Source organism: Cheilinus undulatus, linkage group 18, assembly GCF_018320785.1.
Source record: "Cheilinus undulatus linkage group 18, ASM1832078v1, whole genome shotgun sequence".
NCBI lineage: Eukaryota > Metazoa > Chordata > Actinopteri > Labriformes > Labridae > Cheilinus > Cheilinus undulatus.
Window position 1 is genome coordinate 7959063 of NC_054882.1, and position 16522 is coordinate 7975584.

A 16522-nucleotide genomic window follows, 5' to 3' on the forward strand; every position below is an offset into this window, starting at 1 on the left:
TGCCAAAATGGCTAGGGCTGGCTCTGGTTCCTATTTGAGAGCAGTCTTTTGTATATTTATTTTTTTTCAAATTGTGCATATGCTTTCAGATAGATGATCTTTTCTCTAAATCAGCCTTTCCCAAACTTCAGTATGCTGCAGCACACTCTGAAACCCAAAAATCTTCTGCGGCCCACCAAAACCTTCATATGACCATCACACAGGACTCACGTTATTCAGCTCAATATGTTTGTTTAATAAACAGAGAATGCAGAAACTGATTGTTAGTAGGAAAAGAATTTACAGCATTAGAAAGTCTTAGTAATGGGCCGTCATTGTTTATTCTGAACAGACATCTGCAAAGTCACTTTTCTTGTTTTCATCTTTGTGAACATGTTCCATGAAAGCCTTTTGTTGGAACATTATTATCTGGAAAGACAGTTATAGCCTTAATTCTGATAATCAGGGAGTGAGCAGTGTAGTAGATTGTTAAACAAAGTGAACATGTTTAATGAGCAATAATGACACTTATAAAGACAGAGGCAGAGATTTTAAAGCTCTCTGAGGAGCAGAGAGATTGACCACCACTTAGAGAGAGAGAAAACAATTCAGGACATAGAACTACTACTACTACTTAAAACAGAGGGGGAATTCTCCCCTCTAGGGATTTTTAAACATACAGTGATGATTTTGTTTTACCTAGTAAAGACAGACTGACAGGATTTTGAGTAAGTTATATGGTTATCAAAAGCAGCAGGGTATTTTGGATCCGTTTAATGTAGTTTGACATCCCTTCATATACGTGAACTCTAGATTAATTTTTGTGTTTTATCGGGTTTATATGAAGTCTTTTTTCTCTTAAAGGGACAACTCTGTTTGCAACACATGCCCACACAGGCTAAACACATCATAAAAAGTACTGCAATGTACAAACTCATACACATAACTCCCATTGATTTCAGTATCATAGACATAGGTAACAAATAACCCAGAGTGGATGTCTGTTAGGCCATGCAGTATGTTAATAAAACAAAATTTGTGTGAATTGACTTCATGCTAATTAATAACAGTATTCTGAGAGGACAAATGACATTGAAAGAGACAGAGACCAAGAAGAGACCACTGAAACCCACTTGTGAGCATAACTCTCTTTACTTGAAAAATCTGATGACATATTCATGACCAAAGCAACTGATCAACATTACTCTGTGTTTTAAATATGTAAGAAATCACAGAAGTTAGACAGCAATACTGTAAATATTTCGTGTCATGTTTCCTGTGTTTGTGAAGGAATGAGTACAACATTATGATTGTTACTGTGAAGCTTTTCTCTCAGCCTTGGTGTGTTCGATATGGCAAACAAGTGAAGCAGCAACAGCAGCAATCACCACACTCGACGAGAACTGGAGAAACTGGGAAAAAGTGAACCACTTGCATGTTTTACCTGCAAAACAAAAATAGTTGCTGAGATTAAGTTCAGAAGCACTAAAAGAATGTAGCTCAATTGTGTTCAAATTTTAATTACTATTGATTTTCATTTTGACAAATTGAACAATCAAAGTGTTAGTTTGTTTTATTCAATCATTGAAACTACTTTATAAGATGGCCACTGTGCTCTAACTGATAAAGCAAAAAGTCAAAGAATAACTAGGAGAAAAAACTTTAGGTGATGGGTCACAACAATCTTACATGGCTATTCAAACAGACATTTCAAAGCCAAAGACACCCACCTGTCTGGACTCTGGCATGCCGTATCGCAGCAATGTTGCAAAGTGCTCACAGTTGAAAGAAGCCACGGAGTACGACAGCTTCTGACCAACCTTAGCAAGGGCCTCCTTCACAATGACCTTAGGGTCATGAGGCTTGCATTCGTTATCCAGAAGATTGTTGACCTTGAAACAAGAGGAGTCAATCACTTTCCAGATGTTGTCTCGTGTCACCTGTCCCAGGCCAACAACTTGCTCCAACATGTTTCCAGAAGCCCCAGAAATGCCAGAACCTTCAGTACTGCCAGAACCTGTGTGTGACAAATAAACGATACAGACAGAAAACGAGTCACAGCAGAGGCATCACAAGAACAAGAGGGATGAAGACATGAACTAGACCAGCTTGTCATTTACTTCACCTTTATCCATCTATTTATTTATGCACCTTTGCACAATTAACACATTATCAGACCCAGTTAATGCAAGGTATTGCGGTTACCTACTGGTCACCTATTCAGTTGTTTCTATGTTGACTTCACCTCCTTTCTCTGCATAGAATCAGCTGTTTACAGGGTCTCTCTCCCTCCCTTATACAGCTGTCGTAAGCAGTATAGACAGCACCACATTTACAGTTATTTTTCCTTTTTAAGTACAGACATAAATAGTTTAATCTCTCAATACAAATGTCCACTAAGATACATTATAAATAATAGTAATAATGCACTGCTCAGGATCAGATGGGACAGGCTGTTTCTCCTAACCACTCCCCTCTAGGTATCTCCATCATTGCCCACATCAGCCTTAAATCAGCCTTTTTTTGGTGTTTCCATAGAGAAAGGGTCCCAAAAAAGTGAACCGTACATCCCACTTTTCGGCACCCTTCCATAGGGGTGCCAATCTTACCTAACCGTACCAAAAAGGTGGAGCTACACACACAACAATAGGGGCTGCACTGACGTCACGTCAGCGCGCGACTCAGCTGCTCACCTCCGGGCTTCAAAGACATTAGTCTGCTGTGGGAAGCGGGCAAAAACTGGAGAAAAATGGACCAAAATCTGCCTAAATGGAAAATAATTGGACTCGACGGAGATCCAAACTGTTTCCTAGTCTATGGATGTTGGTATCTGGCCACAAATCATGTTTCCTGACGTTTAGCTGGATGATTTTAAGTTCACAAAGCAGAGCCTGAAGGCTCACATCAGCCTGATCCATCCCCGATGGATGAGAAACTAAATTAATGCTGATGTTTTGTGAATACGAAGCCTCTGAACAGTTCATTCTCATCAGTAACTAGTTATTAATCTACTTCTTACGTTAAGTAACCTGTGAAAACATCGCTCTGTGGTTGTTGAATGGGTTCGTAAAACTTCAGGCTGCAGACTATTTTAAAACGACATCAGCGCACCCCGGATTTCTAACGTAATCTAGCTTTATTTTAACACCAGCTGAACTTTTATTTTATTTTCAATGCAGCAAATTCTCACAGTACAGCTCTAAACTTTCATATTTTGTCGTATAAACTGTTCTAGACTAGATATAGTCACATATTAACGTAGCGTTACAACTCAACCGTCTCTGTACACATATTCCATCAGCTGAGGATCTTTACTGATAGCGGTTAACATAATGAAGATGTAATTGTTTTTTTAAAAGCACTTTCAGCTGAAATAAAGCTGTTAACTGCTTATTCCCGACTGATTTCTGTCACTCATCCTTTCTATTACTCTGCAGCTGGAACAGCTGACTCACGCTGTCACTTTACATGCATGATTTCACAGCCCGGCCCACCCAAGTGAGAGCATTGGTGTCTGTGGAAACGCAAACTGTTTTGGGGTTTAGCGTACCACACCATACCAAACCGAACTGAATCAAACCGGACCCCCTGATGGAAACAAGGCTATAGAGACTCCAAAAAGGCTGGGTATGTTGTACTGATGTTTAATGGGAATAAACCAACGACAGTCAAAATTTTCTTTCCTGCAACTGGGAGCTGCAGACAGGTGACCCTCTCATTCACTGAGAACAGGCTGTGAGCTGTGGGCTTGTGAGTGCCCCCACACCAGCCCGATGCCTCTCATCCTGGGCATCTGCAGAGGAGAAGAGCACCCAGCCCATCTCCAGGAGTGTGGTTCCAGAGCCAGTGCCGTACGAGGAGAACCCAATTATATCTAGCCGATAACACTCCACCTCTCGCACCAACTCTAGCTCCTTGCCCACCAATCTGTCCTCCAGGTGTTAGTGCATGACAAAACTTGCTTGACAACTATTTGCATTTTTGTGCCGTTTATTTGCATGGCCTTTATTGTGTAGGGTGTTTGAAATGCATCTCACTCTGTACTCACCTAGATTGGTGAAGTGGACAACATCATCTCCACCAACATAGACAGCCCAGTGCTGAAACACTCCACGTTCTATCTCTATCAGGTCCCCTGGCTTTGCTCCATGCTGACGCTATAACAGAAAAACACAGTGTTGTGCAGTCATTAAAGATAGCCTTGTTAGTAGCTGAACTACATTTTTCATTAGCCTTGTGGCCAAGTCATTTTTAAATGACTCTTTGACCCTTACCCCCTTCACGTTTTTCAATTTGTTATGATGCAGCCAAAAAAAATATTTTATTGGCATTGATCTACACTCAGTACCACATCATGACAAAGTGAAAACAGCATTTTATAAAGTGTGTAAATTTTTTTAGAAATTAATATCTGAAACATTACATCAACATAAGAATTCAGACCTTTTTGCTCAGGTTCCTTCCCTTTCTCTGGACCTCTGCTGAGATGTTCCTACACCTTGACTGGAGTCCACCAGTGGTAAATTAAACTGAATGGGCATGATTTGGAAAGGCACACAACTCCCTAACAGAAGGCCTCACAGCTGACATTGCCTATCAGAGCAAAGGCCGAGCCATGGGGTCAAAGGAACTGCCTGCAGAGCTCAGAGACAGGATTGTCGAAGATATGGGGAAGAAATATCTGCTGCACTGACAATTCCTGAGAGCACAGTGGTCTCCATAATTCTCAAATGGGAGAAGTCTGGCACAACAAGGACTCTCTTACAAGAGCTGGTCTGCCAGCTGAACTGAGCAATTAGGTGAGAAGGGCCTTAGTACTGAGCTCCAGAGATCCTGTATGGAGACAACCATCACTGCAGCCTTCCACTGATCTGGGCTTCATAGCAGAGTGGCTGGACAGCAGCCTGTGGTTACTGGTGTGGATTTAATCTTTAAAAAATCCAAAAAGTCACCCAAGTTCCAGTCTCACTAGGAAAGCCTCCTTAAAGGCTATGAAGGCATGGATAGTGCTGGGGTGGCAAAATGGAGAGCCTCACGAGGGAAAACAAGTAAGGGGCTACGATTCATAGTTTGAAAGTTTTTTTTTTTTTTAGTTTTTCATAAAATGCATCACTTCTTGTGGTATACGACAACGTCAGTCTCAGAGGGTTTAGGGTAAAAAAAAAACACGATTCAGGACCATAAAAGTAGTCATAAATAGATATCCGATCAGAAATTTTAAACACCCACCTTTCCGGACTCAGCATTGCCGTATCGCAGCTCTTTGACAAAGTGCCCAGGTATTTGAGAAGTCCAGGAGCAGGACCACTCCTTACCCACCATCTGACGGGCCTCCTTCACAATGTCATCAGGTTTGCGAGGCTTGCATTCTCCATCCAGGACATTGTTGACTTTGAAACGATCATAGCCGACCAATTTCCAGATGTTGCTACATTTCACTATTGGCTTTCCTCCTGTGTGTTTAAATGATAAGACAGAAAATCAGAGAAGTTAGGACAGATAAACCGCAAAAAGAAAAGGGAAAGGCCATAAACAAAGAGTAGAACAGATTGCCAAGAGGTAGACAGAAAGTGACAGAGATGGTCTTGGTGAATACTCGTTTCTGATTGGCTCTGGAAATTCCATTGGTGCCCATTAACTTCTGATATATATTTATACCTTTTCAATTTCACAAGTAGTTCCAATCAAAACGTCATTACACTGTTCGAAATTAATGCGCAGCAGCCGTTAGATTACAGGAGTAACCATAGCAACCCGATGCAGTCATACTTTCTGAGCTGGGAGTACTGCGCTGGCAGCCTAAGATTAACCGTCACTTGACTGACATAAATATAATGACAGACTCCAGGTTTATGTCCGTTAACTCAAGACAGTCTTATCTCCTATTTCCAATGTGAATATTCTGAATAAAACACAAGATACTTGTGCCCTATAGAGAGGATCAGCGCTCAGTGAAAAAATCCCCACTCTATCACTATTTGCCTCCACAAGTCAACCATGCAGACTGATGGATAGTAAGAAACCCACACTTCACCAGTCAGACGTTGTCCAAAGATATAAATAACATAAAACAAAAGATGCCAGTATTTCTTCGTAGAGCCAAAGGAAACGCTTCTAATAAACCAGCATGATAATATCTGATAAATATTGACATGCCTCTAATGGAGAATCAGCACCTGCAGGGCAGGACAGCTCTGTTTCACCTCTGTTACCTCATAGTGCAGAAGGTATTTTATTCTGTTTATTCAAACACATGGTCTGCTAAAACCAAGCTTTCTATCAGATGACTGTTCAAGTTAGCTCACAGGTTTAAAGTATAATCACAGATGACCCTCTGTATCCCCCGTCTTTTTGCTTTTTCATTAACAAATCTGTTAAGAAATTGCGCCGAGCGCACTAGTTTTTTGTTCCGCTATGACTTTGTATCTATGGCCCATCCTATTGACTGGAGTATTGAACTACTTTTACATCCCCTAAGAATGTTATGGGATTGGAAAGACTATTCCAGTTATTAGTCCAGCCCTTAGACGTCGCAAGGACAAAGGAATTGTTGCTTTAGTAAAACTTTCTATTTTGACTGCAAAACGTATGAGATGATTGATAAATATTTTTATTAATTTGTTTCTTTGGCAAGTATCCACAGTATAGACGGGTTAATGCCTGTCGAGGTGTTCAGTTATCAGGGATTAAAAGCCGACGTGGAGGCCTGAACTGACTCAGAACTCACCTTTCAGAATTAAATGGACAACTTCATCATTACCAACATAGATAGCCCATTCCTCATACATCCCACGGGAAATCTCCATCAGGTCCCCCGGCTGTGCTCCATGCTGAGGCTTTAATGACAATGCAAACAGGGTTAAAGTCATAAGCTATACATGTAATTTGTGTAAATGATCCTTGTAAGCATAAACATGGCATTTTTTTTATTTACATGGTCCTACATGTGCCTTTGCACTGTGTAAAGAAACTGAGTCTGTTTTTTTGTGTATTCTTGGTGTTTAGCCAATGGGCTTTACTACTAACAAGACCCAGCATGCTTTAGGTAGATTTATGTTTCTTACAAGTTAAAAGGGTAATTGCTGTTGGAAGAGGAAAAATGTCAGTAAACCAAGCATTATACAATATATTAAGGGCTGCTAATCTTGTGTTGCTATGGAGAAACTAACATTAAAAAAAAAAGTTTTTTTTTTTTTTTTTTAAATATGGGAAGATAAATGTAGTTTCAGTGGTAGTAGTCTGCAGTTGTTGTCTGGAGTGAGGGCCCACAGTTAGTTAGTTTGTTGGTTAACAACATATCTCAAAAAGTTGTGGACGGATTTTGATGAAATTTTCAGGAATAGTCAGAAATGGCATAAGGAAGAACTGATTAAATTTTGGGAGTGATCCAGAGAACCATCTGGATCCAGGAATTTTTTTAAAGGATTCTTCACTATTGGGAGATAGGGCTAATGGCAGAGGTCTGTGCTCTCCAGGTGCTTTTCTAGTTTTTCTTATGGAATCATGTTATTGTCATACTGTTCATTATTTCAAATATGCCATGTTTGTCACAATGGAATAACCCCAATTAAAATGATAATAATAATGAAAAGAAAAAGGCGTGGCACAGAAATAAAAATTGAAATAACAAAATGTGGCTTCCTCCACAGGGTCTCATGTCTTCTCCTCTGACTTATCTTTAATCCCATATGTTCCACACGTGCACATGCACCCACATAGCCCCTTGACACTGTAACCCCTTGCAGCCTGTTGTAGCATTTTTGATACATACTTTTATGATACCTCTATCTAATCAATATGATCATAAACTACTATAAAAAAACGTATGAATATAATCTGATAAATGATAAAAAAATGCCCTCAAGTGGATTATCAGTTACCAAAAACACCTAATGTATCAAATGAGATAAAAAAAAAAATGTATGTTAAATTTTATGGAAATTTAGATTTTTTTTTTTTTTTTGGAGTTCATTAGAAATTGAAATAAACATTTCAGTTCCAAAAAATGAGACATTTCTGTCTATAATTTGTGTTTTCAGGCTTTAATGGGTAAACTTAAAACTCCCAGTGTTGTGAGTTCCTGCTTGCTTCTGTCTTGTATTGTTCCCACTGCGTTTACTGTTTGCATTAAGTTTTGTTTTTATCTCTATGCAAAGTTTTAGTCCTGTAAAGTTCACTCTTGTAAAGAATAATAGAGCTGGAAAAACCATTAAGGATTTTTCAGTGAACACAGTCACATTTTAACGCTCTTCTGCTATTCTGTCCTTCAATGTACTTTAAACAGAGATGCCCTGGACAACTTAAAGATTTAGTGATATATCAAAAAACTTCATGCAGGATACAATACACATCTACAAGTCAAATTAAAACACTTGGGTAAGTTTACGCTGGGTGTTTTTTTTTTTAAATCTTTGATCATATCATCAAGAAAGAAACATGTCTGAATTTTAAAGTAAAAGCACAAATTTAAACATTAAAACTAAAGCATCAAATCAGCAATATCTCATCAGTTTTAGCAGCAAAATACTCACCAGTGTTTGAGACATGTTTTCAGGTCTTCATCTAGTAACTTAAGAAGGGATAAACTTACTGCCCACTTACAAGCATAGGTGGGGGAACAGCCTTTCCTGTTTAGAGCTTTGGGACATATCCGGTACAGCTGCAGGGTTCAGCTGCAGTGAAGAGATGTGGCGTTCGTGAGTGTGTAAAATAAGATGTGGACAGGGCCGGCCCATGCCCACAGACAGAAGATAACAGAGTTCAGACCCTGGCTGAAAATGATAAACAAGTTATCTTCTTATTGTTACAAAACAGCGTGTGAGTAAGAAAAATCCAGCAGAGAAACTTGGGGGAAGATGATACTGTTACTTCTGAGGCAGAGTGTCTTCATCACGATTATTGGCGCTAACATTAAATGAGCAGTTTCATGATCACTAAAAGAAGATCAGCAGACAGTGAGAGGTGTTACTATTGTAGGCCTACACACTATTGATGATAAGACTATCTGAAAACAAGTGAATAGAGGAAGAATGTTATAGTAGGACTGGGAGTCATGATGTGAATGCACATAGCTTTTCCTTCATCACAGATCATTTATCTACATGTTTAATGATGGCAGACGTGTATCAATAGTGCACGAGTTTAATATATTTTGATAGAAATAAGGGGTCCAGGGTGAAAACTTTCTCCCTCAGAACTTCCCTCCATATCCTCATATCATAGGATTGAACCATTACATCAGTAAATTGGGTATACTGATTGTTGCATGCTTAAATGGTGTGCAATTAAGGGGAAAGTGAGTATTTTAGTTTTTTTAAACTAATTAAACATGCACAGTAAGAAACTTAAAACCTATAAGATGAGGCAGCAGGTTAAGGAAGAGCTGCACAGCACAACAAATCCTAAATGAAACTAAACTAGTATGTTTTTATGAGTAATCTATAGGAGTATCAGCAGTAGTAGAAGCAGTGGGGAGTAGAAATAGTTATGGTATTTTATAATAATAAAGATGCAAAATATTGTAATGAAATTGTGGAATAGAAATGCACTGATATTTCAAAATTAAAAAATACATTTTTAAGAGAACTGTAAATTGAATTTGAAAATATACATTTTCAATTTTTGGGGGGCACACCCCCTTCTAAAGGTTTAGAGTGAGGCTTTGTCTGCTCTGAGGCTGCCAGAAATAGATTTTCAAATATTGACTAAAACCATGAAAAAGCAGTTCTTAAACAGTTTATATAAAGGTCCAGAGGTGTGAAAAGTATTCACATTCATTACTCAGGTAGAAGTATAGACATTAGGGTTTATAAAGACTTCTGTAGAAGTTGAGGTATCAACTCAAGCTTTTTACTCAAGTGTAAAAGTACTGGTTTCAAAACTACTTAAAGGATAAAAGTAAAAGTAATGTAAGGGGGAAAAAATGCCATTAAGGACAAATGCTTAGGCCGCACCACAGGGGCCTATAGTGCACTACCCCACCTCCCAAAAAACACATTTTTCTAAAGTCCATAATGACTATATTGTTAAATTAAAATGTTAATGTTGAAAAATTTGGGATGCACCTGTTTCAGCTGCATTTATGCCCATTGAAAATGAACGCATTTTAGTACAATGCAAATGCATTCAAGAACCATATTTGTGTACTACTGAGCATTAACTTGTGTTTCATGGAGCGGAAGATATGATGACTAGATGCATGTAAGTATTGATCATCCTGGCTACCAACCTCCTTGGTTGGGACATTTCACTCGAGTCCTCTTGAGTCTCTGCCACAGACATCTTCGTAGGTTTTATATACGTCTGCTGTTTCCTTGCTGGAGTGTGACGTGTCATGTGCACAGGTGTGATGATCGTGCAAAAACCAATAGGGTGTCAGAATGGTGTGTTGTTTGTACTTCTCATCCAACCACAATCAACCACTTCCTAATGAGAGGTATTGCAGCGAAAAATAGAACCATTAAATGTTAATCAAAGCAGAGTAGCTTTTTCAGAGGTGCAAGAATTTCAATTTGTGTTTATCCACACTTCCCTTAACTGAATTAATCAGTCATTTCATTACTGAAAAATAATTATCGTAGGCCTTTTTAATTTAATAGTAAAATTCACTCCTGGTAGAGATTTTTTTCATTACGTACATACTTTTAATGCACTTCATTTTTGCCATTTTTTGGGGCACTTTTTCCTCATTTGCCACTTTTCACCCATTTTCTGCCACTTTCAGCTCAGTTTTGACACTTTTTTTTGTCCATTTTGCCCATTAACACCTTTTTTTTTTTTTTTTTAACCACTTTCTTCTTGACACTTTTAGCCCATTTGTTTGCAAACTTTTGGTACCATTTCAGATTATCACCTAGGGTGCCAAAATGGCTAGAGCTGGCTCTGGTTCTGGATCCTTTTTGAGAGCAGTTTTTTATTTAATGTTTCTTTCTTTCTTTTTTTTTTTTTTTAAATTGCGCATGTGCTTTTAGATAGTTGATCTTTTCTCTACATCAGCCTTTCCTAATCTTCAGTATGCTGCAGCCCACGCTGAAACCCAAAATTCTTCTGTAGACCACCAAAACCTTCATACAACCATTACACAGGACACGTTATTTACCTCAGTATGTTTATTTAATTAACAGAGAATTTCAGTGTGAATGCAGAGACATTAATGTTAGTAGGAAAATAATTTGCAGCAAAAAAAAAAAGTCTAAGTAATGGGCTGCCATTGTTTATTCTCAACAGACATCTGCAAAATCACTTTTCTTGTATTCATCTTTTTGAACATGTTCCATAAAAGCCTTTTGTTGGAACATTATTATCTAAGAAACTTATAGCCAGCCTAAGGAGCCTGCGGACCCACATCAACCATCACTTAATTGTAGTTTTTGTTTAGAAAAAACTAAGTTGAGGAACTTAGACCATGCCTCACCCTAATCCCATTTCCGCTGTGCAACACATATAAGCATGCCACACTCATTCATATGCCTCTGACTCTGCTTTCACACGAGCTGCCACTGGAACACTAGAAACACGCTTAACTTCAATGTCTACCTGAAGCTCTCGATCAAATATCTTCTCCTGTCAGAATCCTGATCAGCTTCGCATTACTTCGAACAAAAGTCACTACAACTTTGGTTCCACTCTGCTTGTACACAGTTTTCACACAGTCAACGGTCGGACACACCACCTTCTCCAGCCCACGGCAACCATCCATGATCGGCGGATCCACGCCGTGCATCAGCACAAGGCAACGAACCAGCCACGAGCGGCTGATTCGCCAGCCTCTCCCCCAGCATACACCGGGACCGCAACGCCAGGCAAAGCCACAACAAGTCAAATTCCCCACGCCTCCGTCCATCTCTCACTCATCCTCAGGCTACAGCCTCATCTAAGCAGTCAGCTGTGCACTCACAGTACACTGACATGGGTCCAACAGAAGAATTTCATCATCGTTGGACATATGCTGTGTTTCTAACTCTCTACCAGCTCTCCTGCTCCACACTTCCGTGTCAGCGGCGTCAGGGCAGAACGTCACTGATGACGTCATCACGAATACAATGGCACAAATCGTTTTCATCAGCCCTCTCAGAGGGCCAGGTCGTATTAAACTCTAATTTCTGAAACATATTTCACCTCCTATCATTTCGTGCAACGTAATTAATGATCTGTTCCTTATTTCAGCTCCCTCCCTTTCCCTTCTTCTAACCCAGCAATTATCACTTCACAAACTTTATAGCCATTGCTGTGACCCACAGCAGTGCTTCTACCTAAATGAAACCTACATTCCTAAACTTCCTTCTTTCTCCTCTCCTCCCCCCGACAGCTCAACTTCAGATAGTTTTCAGAATTTTAATTATAAATTTAATTATAAATGGAAGAAATACAGTAGGCTAGTAAGAGTTTCATCCACTTTCTTTTTTAGTTACATGTTTTCTACTATATATTAAAAGTTGGATTTATAGTTTTTCTTTAATTATCATTCATTTCCAAAACCGTTAAGCCATTTCAGGCACAGCAGCATTTGAAAACATCATTTATTTAAATACTCATATCCAACTTATATCATTGCAGCTTATTGTCAAAGTTCCTCAATACACATTTTTACATCCAGTATCCTATTTCCTTGCATAATTCAGCTAAGATACAAACACCAGACAGGAACCCTACCTCCAAACCTTCATCCCTCCATCCTTCAACCCCTTCTTCTCTAACCTCATCCTGTTATCTTAGTCATCTAAACCTTCAGCACTCGTTGAGCTCTCACTTACTAATTGGCATGCTCAATGCCATTTCGACACTTTTTTTTTCGTTCAGAAATTGTCTTATTTACTGTGTCATAGTTATATTTTGTTATATTTTTCTCTTATTTTCCTGAATATTAATGCAAATGACTGTCAGAATATTTTTCAAGTCATCAGCCGTTAGAGCAACATTCAAATGTTTTTGAACAAACTTCTTAATGATAACAGTTTGTTTTTTAAAAATAAAAACCTCAAAATGCACTGTTCTACATTATTAAGCAGGCCACAGGTTTCAAGCAATATGGAAAAGAAAAAGGATCTCTCTGCTGCTGAAAAGCGTCAAATAGTGTAATGCCTTGGACTAGGAATGAAAACATTTGATATTTCATGAAAAATTAAGCGTGATCATTGTACTGTGGAGAAATTTGTGGCTGATTCAGGGCACAGATGGATTCCTGCAGATAAAGGCATAATGAGGAAGGTTTCTGATGGACAAATTCATCGGATTAAAGGGGCTCTATGCAAGATTTAGAAAAATATCAGTGTAGCGACACAGCCGGCCATTAGGCAAACTGCAACAATATTGTGTTGCTAGCCCACGACGGCACGCTCCTTGCTCATGAGCGAGCCTCTGGTTTATCAGCTAATACACACGCAGACCAAGGTGATTTACCGGCATCATGTATACAGAGGAGGTAAGTGAAATAACACTTAAAAGTTCCACCGACTAAAAATGAAAATGAATAAAGCATATTTGAACCTCTAGTGCGAAAACGGCACAAAGGCTACTAAAAAAGGACGATATTTTCGCTACCATTTCTATGAATGAACAACTTAGCGACTTAGTGCAGCACTGACCAATTTAATTGTCTTTTTACGTGTGTAATGTGTGATGTGTATTGCATGGGACGCGTTTTAGAGCAGAAGCAACAGGGCTAACGTTGCTTCGGTGCCTCGACCGCGGATATCAGATAGCTGACATTATGTGTTGAAGATATTTTACAAACTAAGTATCAAAACATAAACTCAGTAAGTTGAGTCCCGTGCCAGGAAGCAAGAAAAAGATGAAATATTATCCGGAAAACACTAAATTAGTAACGTGACATTCTCGTTGTTTGGATAGCATCTTCGTAAGCAAGCTAACGTGATGTAGCATATGGTTTATAGAAAATAAAACACTACATTGTATTTCATTGTCCAGAGTGATGCCTTACCTTTTCCACAGAAAGACGGCCATCTCTGGATCGGTATTTATCCCGAGCATAGCTCCCTCTATTTCTGAAATGATCCATCGATATTCATCCTCCATTTCCCCCTGCGTCGGTTACACTCTCTTTTAGGTTGACGGGCTTCAGCAGATAAAACTGTCTTAGTTTTTTATGTTTTCGAGGAGTTTGTGTGGGTGTTTGGGCTGAGCTAGCCGGTCGTTTACTCGTGGAAGCAGCCTTCTCCATTCAACACACCGTTGTCAGGTATAAACAGAGCAACGGGATGCGCGCATTACGTAGTACCCGATGTCACTTAAGTTGAAATTTTGCGAAAAATTCGGCCCGAGTTCTTCACAGAGAAAAGACTCCACAGGCTTATACAGGCAAACAAGGAAGACATAAAGAGCCTCATTCTTCACATTGGGACAAAGTGCGCACCATTATATACTCAAAAGTGGGAAGTTTTAAAACAAAAATCTTACATAGAGCCCCTTTAAAAGAGCAGCTGGTAATATGCCATTAGAAGCTGCTGGTGCCTCTGGAGTCCCACCAACCTCAAGGTGTAGGATCCTCCAGAGGTTTGCTGTCATGTTTAAACCTACTATTCGGCCATCCTATCCAATGCTCACCAGCAGAAACGGCTGCAGTGGGCCCAGAACTACATGAAGACTCATTTTCAAACAGTCTTGTTGACTGATGAGTGCCGTGCAACCCTGGATGGTCCAGATGGAGGATTAGTGGATGGTTGGTGGATGGCCGCCATGTCCCAACAAGACTGCGATGTCAGCAAGGAGGTGGTGGAGTCATGTTCTGGGCTGTATTCTTGAGGAGAGAGCTGATAGGCCCCTTTAGGGTCCCTGAAGGTGTGAAAATGACCTCGGCAAAGTATATAGAGTTTCTGACTGACCCTTTTCTTCCATGGTACAAAAAGATGACCCGTGCCTTCCATAGCAAAATGATTTTCATACCTGACAATGCACCATCTCATGCTGCAAAGAATCCCTCTGTGTCATTGGCTGCTATGAGCATAAAAGGAGAGAAACCCATGTTGTGGCCCCCATCCTCACTGACCTCAACCCCGTTGAGAACCTTTAGAGCATCTTCAAGCTAAAGATCTGTGAGGGTGGGAGGCAGTTCACATCAAAACAGCAGCTCTGGAAGGATATTCTGACATCTTGCAAAGAAATTCAAGCAGAAACTCTCCAAAAACTCACAAGTTCAATGGATGCAAGAACTGTGAAGGTGATATCAAAGAAGGGCTCCTATGTTAACATGTAACTTTGCCTGTTAAGATGTTTTTGATTGAAATAGCTTTTGATTCCAGTAAATATGACCTCCTAATGCTGCAAATTCAACAAATGACCATTTTCAGTTCTTTACAACCTATAAAATGTTTTAAAACTCTGTTGTGCATAATAATGTGGAACAGTGCATTTTGAGTTTTTTATTTTTTTAAATAATGGTTATTATGAAGTTTGTTCAAAAACATTTGAATTATGCTCTAATGGCTGATGACTTGAAAAATATTCGAAGTCATTTGCATTAATATTTAAGAAAATAAGAGAAAAATATGTTAGCTCTTTTTATGTAACCAGGACTGTCAAGTTTATCACATTATTTGTAATTAAGGTCCACACTAAGTGCACTGATGTTTTAAAATCACCATTAGATACATGCTTTATCGTCCCTATCAGCACACTTTAGTCAAGCCACTGCAAATAAATGCAACAAACTAAAGTTGCAAGCTTGTTCTTATCTCTAAAACATATCATAGAAAACAAAAATGTAATGAAATGTCATACTTTACATCTCTAAATAAAAAAGAGCACCATTTCAAATGCTTGAATGAAAGTGCACTTAATCAGCAATATCTCATCAGTTGCATCAGTTTTAGCAGCAGGAGAGTCACCAATGTTAAGAAATTAATTTGTGTCTTAATTTCACATTTTCAATATACCATCTCACAATTAGAACTCAAACTTAGGACTTGACCTTTTACTTCATACTTTAAGCATTTCAACTCATGATTTTGACTTCTTGTATAATATTTTGACCTTTAAGATTCATGATTCCAATTTTTAAGTGATATTTTGACCTTTTTATCCTTTTTTTTTTACCTCATATTTTCAACTCCAAACTTTGACTTCATAATCCCATAATTTGACCTTTTAGACTCAATTTAAAATTTGGAATAATATTTGGACTTGTATTTCCATGTTTAAAAATTTTATATCATATTTTGACCTTTTAAACTCATGATTTTGACTTCTTTCTTATATATTTGCCATTAAAAAACATTTTTCAATTTCATGTTTTGACCTTTTTGAACTTATAAATTTACTTTTCTCAGATTGTTAGCCTTTAAACTTTTCTTTTTAACATTTTGAATGTCAAAACCATTTACCATCATTGCTAAGTTTTTTTTAAACCAAGCATTATTAACATTTTCTTTTGTGTACAATTTACATTCACAATCTAAATGAACCAGGAAGAGATACTACAAAAAAAACAAAAAAAAAAAAAACAAAACAAAAAAAAAAAACAGAACATCAAGGTGGCTTTTTTGGAAATATGAGTACTAAAACAACACCTGCTTTTATGTCAGTGTCT

The 16522-nt window shown here is 38.6% G+C and overlaps 1 protein-coding gene across 1 annotated transcript; it reads right to left on the bottom strand.

Moving 5' to 3' along the window:
• Positions 1-1127: 1127 nt before the first annotated feature.
• LOC121526601 (phospholipase A and acyltransferase 1-like) lies at positions 1128-8642 on the bottom strand. Its single transcript, XM_041813245.1, has 6 exons — positions 8511-8642; positions 6707-6815; positions 5209-5432; positions 4028-4136; positions 1710-1996; positions 1128-1423 (listed from the first exon to the last, which is right to left on the bottom strand). The coding sequence occupies exons 1-6, from the start codon at positions 8523-8525 to the stop codon at positions 1364-1366; spliced, it is 804 nt and encodes a 267-aa protein (XP_041669179.1). The 5' UTR covers positions 8526-8642; the 3' UTR covers positions 1128-1363.
• Between the last annotated feature and the right edge of the window lie 7880 nt (positions 8643-16522).

What these genes read in the sequence shown, in the direction of transcription:
- LOC121526601 (XM_041813245.1), bottom strand. An exon ending in GCAATGCTGAGTCCGGAAAG is followed by an intron (nt 4,137 to 5,208) that starts GTGGGTGTTTAA and finishes TTTCTGTTATAG; the next exon opens with CGTCAGCATGGAGCAAAGCC. An exon ending in TGTCCACTTCACCAATCTAG is followed by an intron (nt 1,997 to 4,027) that starts GTGAGTACAGAG and finishes TGTCACACACAG; the next exon opens with GTTCTGGCAGTACTGAAGGT.